The 8,596-nt window shown below is 43.8% G+C and overlaps 1 protein-coding gene across 1 annotated transcript; it reads right to left on the minus strand.

The window, feature by feature from the left end:
* Nucleotides 1–2,214: 2,214 nt before the first annotated feature.
* LOC135292511 (uncharacterized) lies at nt 2,215–7,017 on the minus strand. The gene is made up of 3 exons (XM_064406707.1): nt 6,850–7,017; nt 5,520–6,819; nt 2,215–2,258 (listed from the first exon to the last, which is right to left on the minus strand). The coding sequence occupies exons 1-3, from the start codon at nt 7,015–7,017 to the stop codon at nt 2,215–2,217; spliced, it is 1,512 nt and encodes a 503-aa protein (XP_064262777.1).
* Between the last annotated feature and the right edge of the window lie 1,579 nt (nt 7,018–8,596).

Here is an 8,596-nt window from a genome sequence, read left to right on the forward strand (position 1 = left end):
AAACTAACAACATAGGTGGAATGAAATAAACAGAAATCTCTGAAATAATGTACCATCATCCCAGAGTCTGCAAACAGCTGACAAACCTCGATTCAGTGGGGACTTGGATAATTATTTCCAGATCATAATTCCCAAGCTCCCTTTAAAAATAGTTCAACTGTCATGTACAGACGGTGAAATTGCAAAGTCAAAGCAACTCCAATCTAGTTTTGATGCAGAAAACATCTGGGTCTGTTGGCAAATTCCTGTCCAGGTAGAGCTAAGGCCTGGCCACCACCCAAGCTCTAAGTGGGAGAGAATTCCCTAAATGTAATTTTAAACAAGGCTCCTAAGAATAGCACTTAGGAGTAAAGGTCTAGGGGTGAAAGACTGATGAATCATCCAATAGCCGCCTCCTCCAAAATCTCCTCAGCATGGAGATGCTTTAAACACAGCAAACTGTTGGAGTGGTTCTGTAATAACAATTGGGACTGCATCTGATTGCTTAGAGTAGATGTCACAATACCATCAGTTTAGAGAAGACTTCTGACAAAGCTGAGATATCATTTCCTGGAAGTCTGAAAAATACTTGAAAATCATGAGGCAGCACTGGGTCAAACCATGGAGCCCCAGTGCAGAGCCCAGCCAGAGGGGTAGTCTGGTCTAAGAGATACATGAGCAGCTAGAGAACAAAAGAAGGATCCTGAAATGACACGTGTCTTGTAGATAATTACACCAAAAGATGGTAAAACATATGAAAAGCTGGCTATAAAAACAGGAATAGAAACATGAATGTATTTATGACAGAAAAAATGCAACAAAGGAAACACTGAACAGCTCACTCATAAAATTTATGATATCTCAGATTAAATAACACTCAAACCTGATATAAATTCCTTTTGACATCAATAGAGCTTAACAAGATGAACTCAATAAAACCCAGTCCTAAAAGGATTTCAAATTAATAAACATAATTTCATTATCACCTTAGTAGAACAAAAAGCACACTCAAGAGAACTCAATGTTAATTACTATTAATACCGAACATAACTGGATCCATAAAAAGCTGGAATGGATCATTGCTGAAATGACGTAAAACTGAATCTTAACATTTATAAAATCTACCAAAATTTACTTAATAAAACTTAGCCTTATTCAAGAAGGTAACTGAGCGTTACAATATTTGGCCTTAATTTAACAGAATTCAAACGAACATTCTTAAAAGTTATAGATATGACATGATGTAACTCAGTCTAAGGTTATTAACACAAAAAGACAACTTAAAGGTGAACAAGCTGTAAGTGAAATAACAGCATGATGGTCTGCTGGAGGGATTAAAGTTGTAACAAGCATATTAGAATTAGAAGTAAATCAGTTATGAGTAAAACCCATGGTAACTGCAAATTCCATGGAAACAGAAATTCAGTAAGACTTTTCAAAGTGCAGGGTTACTGGGAAATAAATATAATAATGTGCAATTTAGCATATTGCTGAACAACTCAACAGCTTTTAGTGACAGTATCTGGCATCATTTTATATGGCAAATGTGTTAGCATTCTTGTTAAAGAGATCAGACCATGTTAAAATTTGATAGGTAATAAGGCACTGCATTTACCGCTTTTCAATCTCTCCAGTAACTATAAAACTACATAAAACAATCAGAATTTAGTCAGAAACTAAAATAAACTTTTAAAAACCCTAGAGCACCACGTTTTCAAGGCACACAAACACAGCTCTGGGCCAGAGCGGGGCCTGTGCCGCCCACAGGGGAGAGGGAAGGCACTGCCCAGAGGGAAACTATGGGGAGAACAGAGGCCATCTAAACTGCAATGACATAACTGTACACCAATAAAGCTTCTCTCAATATTCACACAGTATTCATCCCTTAATTGCCAGAGCCAATCATCTCATTTTCCATCTCCCAGCAGGGCCCTGCGGCCGTGAATCCAGCCCGCCGGGGCTGGCCCGGCTCGGCTGCCACAGCCCTCCCGGGGCCGCTGCACCTCTGCTCCCCAAAACACTGCGGGGAAAAGAGCAGGGGAAAAGCAGCAACACACAACAAACTCTACAACCTGCACACAAAAGATAAACACAGAAGAGGCACAAACTGCATTTTATTGCACATTCTGACAACAGTCACTGACTGAGAGTTGCATTTCCAAGGCCAAGATCTGTCTTTTGAGGTACCTCAAACTCAGAAATACCATTTTTACTAGATGTGTACAAGGCCAGGCCTCACTGGAGGCACAGCTTTTCTCGCAACTCTGCATCATCTTGAACTGAAAAAGAATTAAGCAGTGTGCTCATGAGTCTGGCATCTCAGCCAGAAAGGCCAGGTATTAGAGGGAAGAAGTCAGCCTACAAAATCTGATTATTTTTTCTCTTCCATTGGCCTGTCAATAATGATAATCAGAATATAATTCCACATGTTAACATGAAGGTGTTTGTATTTACAGAAGCAGGAACATATCTATGAAGGCTTTTGAATTCTCTTCAAGGACAAGGACATTTGAACCACTAACCCTTTCTTAATAGAGAGGCCCAGTTTAACTTTTCACTGAAGATGTTAAACCCAAGGGCAGTTCATGCAATGCTGTCTTTACATGTCGCTGTAGAGACAGGCAAGCCACCTATTTCTTCATGCACAACAGCCCATCTTTATTCTTCACAGTTCATATTTCTATGGTTTTCTGAAGGCATTGTGTTTCATTTTAATTGCTTAGTAACTTAGTGCAACTCAGTTCATTGGTTAGTAGTTGCTCATGTAGGTGTCAGTCAAAACCTTTCCTCTCTCTAACGCTGTTTCCATTCTTGTCTCCTGCATAGAAGATGTGGGTAGAAGTCTTTCCTCTCACAGGTGCAAATTCCTTTCTCACAGGAACTTGTCAGGCTAGCTGTTAGCTGTACTTAGCCCAAGCAGCAGGCCTGAGCCATCATTTTACAAGGGTAACAAGGCTCTTCTTTTATAGGGTTTACCTATATGCAACATTGACATACGATTCTTTCAGTCTTAAAGAATCATCTTTAATTTCTTTCACGTGAATTTTGACCTTTTTAATATTTGTATATGGTAGATTTGGAGTTCAAATCTGTTTTGAATCATGCCTTCATAGAATCCCAGACTCATGGAATCATTCAGGCTGGGAAAGCTGTGTGAGACCATGGAGTCCCAGCTGTGCCCGATGCCCACCTTGTCCCTGAGGCGACTCCGGCGTTTCGGGGTCTCCCCGGCCCCGGCTGCTGTGGGAGCCCAAGACAGAGAAGTCCAATTCAGCACGACCTGTCCGGGCCCCTCAGGCAGGCCCCAGAGCTGCAGGCAGTCTTAGCAAGCTCAGCTCTTCAGTGATTCTCAGCTCATTTGTGATTTCAGCTCTTGGCTTGCTGAGTGCCTTTGGCAGATGCTGGCAGAGAGAGGAGAAGGCTGTGTGAGGTTCCACAGAGATGTCTTTATTGATGTCTTCTGAGAAGGTCTCAGGGACAGCTCTTCTGCAGAACAGGGCAGAAGTAGGGCTTTATATAGGGTACAGGAGTTTTAGAAACAATCCAATAGTGAGGGTCGAGGCGAAAGTGAGCTGTGGGCTTAGAGAGATAAGCAAGGGTCTGAGGGTGGAAGAGGGGATTCTTAGGTCCAGTCATCATGACCAGGCATTTCCTGTCTTAGGCTGCTGAATGCCATGGAGGCATTGCAGGCCCTGGGCCTGCTACAACTCCACTTTCTGTATTTAGAAAAAAGGCATATTTCTGTATTTAGAAATGGGGCACACTCTAGTTGAATGTCCAAAGCATTTACCTGTATTCCCATTTCTACTCGCTTCAGAGACCATTCTGGATTAACCAGCAGTCTCTGAGTTCTTGTTTTCTTCATAGCATACGGCCCAATTCTAGTAATCACAGGAACTATAGGCTGCACTTCTGCTTCTGGAATAATTGGCCTTTGGGTAGGAACAGCTTTCTTTTGTGTTAGTGGGGTAGTTCTGATCTTGTTCTTCTGATATTCAGTGCACACTTGAGTGATGCTAAAGTCAAGATCATACTCTCTTATTGCACACCCTTCTATTTTTAGGGCACTTACTCAAACATTTGTCACAGCATTCAGAGCTAATCTGAATGAGTTTCATGGGTGGATGGTAAGCCTCATGCAACCCACCTTGCACAAATGCATAGCTACATCCCCAAACATTTCTCCCTTCCCACAAACGTGCATTTGTGACTTTCAGGATCTCATTTAGGGCCCTACGAGAGTGGGGATCACAGGCCCTCCCTTGGCACCGGTACATCCCAGTTACGTTGTACCTGCGCGGTATCGCACTGGCTCCTGTTACAACCATGGCAATGGCTATAATAGTTACCACCTTCTCCATCATGTCCATGGTTTCTCTAAGTCCATATATTCATGGTTCCAGGTGAGCTTCAGCTTCAGTTCTTTGTCACCTGGCATCAGTTTCCAGACTTCCTCAGGGGCTTTCTTCACTCGGGAGTGATGGATCCAGGCCTGCTGTTCTTTGATCTTGAATGCAGTAAAGGTAGTGAGGAGCACCTGGAATGGTCCTTCCCACTGCAGTTCCAGGGTCTTTTCTGCCAAAGACTTAACATACCCATAATCCCCAGGTTGTACATCATGTACTGGTCCATCCAAATCTCTGTTTTGAGCTCCAGCCACATATTTTGCAGTTCCTCTCAGTTGTTTATTCAGGGCTATCATATACTCGGGTAGGGTTTCCTCCCCTATTTGTGTAGGTGTGGCTCCTTCTTGAACTGCATATGGTCTCCCATATAATATTTCAAAGGGGCTCAATTTTCCCTTGTCCTTGGTTTTGTCCAAATTGGCAATAATGCTAATGGAAGAGCCTGGGGCCAAGGTAGGTTTGCCTCTTCTCCCAATCTCACAATTTGTTGCTTAATCAAATGATTCATCTTTTCCACTTGGCCACTCGATTGAGGATGATATGAGGTATGCAGCTCCCAGTCTATCCCCAGCTGGTGGCTAATTTGTTGCACAATTTTGGAAACAAAATGCGGCCCTCTGTCTGAGGATATGGTGGCTGGAACCCCAAACCTCGGGATTATTTCTTGCAACAGTGCTTTGCTTACCTCTCGTGCTTTAGCTGTCCTAGTAGGGAAAGCTTCTGGCCAACCTGAAAAGGTATCAGGCAATACCAAGAGGTAATGATATCCCCCCTTCCTGGGTAATTCTGTGAAATCGATTTGCCACTGTTGCCCAGGTCCGCAGCCTTTCCCAATTTGTCCAACTTTAGGCTTTGGGATGTTTTTAGGATTAGTTCAGAGGCAAAGACTACACTGACGAGTTACCTGCATTACTGTGCCCTGGAGTTTCCTGGCCATAATTTTTCCTTTCAAATGGTTGTACAGGGCATCTACTCCCCAGAGTGTTTTTTCATGTTCTTTTTGCACTGATGACCACAGCAAATAGGAAGGCGCTACAAGTTTCCCTTCCTCTGTTACAGCCTGTCCTTCTTGATTATAATTTGCTTTTTTTGCCTTAAAAAGTTTCTTATCCTTTTTATTGTACACTGGCTTACCTTCAATAGAAATGTTTCCATCTGGGATCAATGTTGCCTCCACTGTCTCCTCAAATACCTCACCTCTGGCTGCGTCTTTTGCCTCTCTGTCCACCAGCATGTTCCCTTCTTCCAATTCAGAGCTCACTTTTTGCTGTGCCTTAATGTGCATGATGGCTGCCTTCTCAGGTAGTTGTACTGCACCTAGTAGTCTCAGTATCTCTTGTGCATGTTTAATATTCTTCCCTTGTGAATTCAACAGTCCTCTCTCTCTCCAAATGGCTCCATGTGCATGAACCACCCCAAACGTGTACCTTGAGTCCATGTAGATGTTAACCTCTTTTCCTTTTGCCAGCTCTAAGGCTCGAGTTAAGGTGATTATTTCAGCCTTCTGTGCAGAGGTGTTTGCTGGTGAAGGTCCAGACTCTATTACCTCTCTGCTTGTGGTAACCGCATATCCAGGGTGCCTTTTTCCACTGATGACATAGCTGCTTCCATCAGTGAACCAGGTCTCAGCATCTTCAAGTGGGGTGTCCTTCAGATCCGGGCAGCTGGAGAAAGTGGCTCCAGTGGTCTCCAGACAGTCATGGATCACTGCTTCTCCCATACTCCCACTGAGGAAGGAAGCTGAATTTACAATGTGAGTTACCACAATTTCAACATCATCTTGTTCTACTAGTATAGCTTGGTACTTCAGAAACCTCTGTGGGGAGAGCCAATGTCCCCCTTTTGCCTCAAGGACTGCAGACACCGTGTGGGATACCAGCACAGTCATTTTCTGGCCCAGGGTGAATTTGTGTGCTTCCTGGATGTTCACTGCCACTGCTGCAACAGCTCTGAGACACCCTGGCCATCCTTTAGCTGCCGTGTCCAGCTGTTTGGAGAGATAGGCCACTGCTCTCTGGTACGGGCCTAAGTTCTCTGCTAATATTCCCAGGGCAATCCCTTGTTTTTCGTGGGAAAACAGGAAAAATGGTTCACTCACGTCTGGAAGTCCTAGAGCCGGAGCTGACATGAGGGCCTTCTTTAGTTGGTCGGAGGCTTGGGTTGCTTCTTTTGTCCACTGAAGATCTCTGCTCCCTTCCCTGATCAGGGCATATAGAGGTTTAACAAGTAACCCATAGTTAGAAATCCACAGGCTGCACCACCCTGTCATGCCTAAAAAGGTTCTCAGTTCCTTCAGTGTCTGAGGGCTCGGGGTCTGGCATATTGCTTCTTTGCCATCCTGCCCCAAGGTCCTTTGACCAGCACTCACCTCATAACCCAGGCAAATGACTGCTTGCCTCACCATCTGGGCTTTCTTCTGGGATATTCCATACCCCTGCAGGCCCAAACAGTTTAGGAGGCTTACCGTCCAGTGCACGCGTGTCTCCTGGGTCTGGGTGGCTGTTAGGAGGTCATCCACGTACTGCAGCAACTGCCCTTCTCCTGGTAGAGGTTTCCAAGACTCTAAATGCTTGGCAAGTTGCTCCCCAGATACAGTGGGAAGTTCTTGTACTCCTGTGGTAATACACACCATGTGAGCTGCTTCCTCCGTGCAGTTTTGGGGTTCTCCCATTTGAATGCAAAAATTTTCTGGCTGGCCTCGTAGAGAAGGAGGCATAAGAAGGCATCCTTCAAATCTAAAATGGTAAACCAGGTTAGTTCAGGTGTTAAAGGAGTTAATAAAGTATAAGGGTTAGCAACTACTGGATACAAGTCTTCAGTTACTTTGAGAACAGCCCTTAGGTCTTGTACTAACCTGTATGACCCATCAGGCTTTCTTACTGGCAAAATGGGGGTATTGAAATCAGACTGACACTCTCTTAACAGTCCTATTAGCAAAAAGTTTTCTATGATTTTGCTAGTCCCTTCTCTGTCTTCCTTCTTTAGGAGGTATTTTTTAACCCTTACTTGTTGTTCCCCTTCCTTGAGCTTAATTTGTATGGGCAATGCATTCTTTGCTCTCCCTGGTATATTAGAAGCCCATACACCAGGGAATATTTGATCCATTATTTTCTTGAAGTTTTTCTCTTCTTCACTTACAATTTCAATTTCTTTGATTATTAACATTAGGCTTAACAGCTCCACATATTGTTGGTCCTTTACCTCCAAACTAATTTCTCCATTTTTCAATATTATTTTTGCATCCAGCTGCTCTAGCAGATCCCTGCCCAAAAGTGCAGATGGAGCATTAGGCATATATAAAAATGGATGAATCTCCCATTGCTTTCCCAATTTATACTTTAATGGTTTGCAAAAATATGCTCTTTCAGATTGACCAGTAGCCCCCTTTACCATAACATAATCATTTGTTAGAGGTACAGGACCTTATTCAACACTGACAATGTTGTCCCTGTGTCCACTACAAATTCCACTTCCTTTTCCTTGTTCCCCAGTTTAACTACAACCAGAGGGTCCCCTAGGGTAGGGCCCTCCTGTCCTCCTCAGTCCTCCTTCACATGAGCAACCAGCCTTTCCCCCGACCCCCAATCGCTTTTTCTCTGTTCATCACCCCTTCTTCATTCTGGGCACTGGTTTTTCCAGTGTCCAAATTTCTTGCAAAATGCACATGGATCTTTTCCCACTCGGGGTGGTCCTTGTCTTGGCAGGTCTTGCTCACGTTTCTCCTTTTCTCCCGCCCTTACTACTGCTACTAATTTCTTCATCCCTGGTTTATATCCTCCCTCCCGATTACTAAACACTCTCCATGCTTCATCCAATAGAGTCTCCAAGCCTCAGCTATCTGGGCCCCGGATCTTCTGAAGTTTCCACCTGATATCTCCTGTGGATTGTCCGAAAAATAAATTTATTAGTTGTTGTATTCCTTCATCCAATCCAGAGTCCAGGGTGGTATATCGCCGCATCGTGTCCCAGAGGTGATCCAAAAATTCAGAAGGTGTTTGAGTAGGACCTTGTTTAACAGCATATAAGGCTGACCAATTTATGGTTTTAGGAATTGCTCATTCTAGTCCTTTTACTACAAAGTCTTGGTATCTCTTAAGCTGTGCCCATTCATCGGGTTCATTGGGATCCCACATCGTATCCTGAAGGGGAAACACATCTTTGATATCCTCTTGTGCTGCTGCACAAGTGTCTTCAGCTAAATCCTTGGCTAC

Source organism: Passer domesticus, unplaced genomic scaffold (genome assembly GCF_036417665.1).
Source record: "Passer domesticus isolate bPasDom1 unplaced genomic scaffold, bPasDom1.hap1 HAP1_SCAFFOLD_37, whole genome shotgun sequence".
Taxonomy (NCBI): Eukaryota; Metazoa; Chordata; class Aves; order Passeriformes; family Passeridae; genus Passer; species Passer domesticus.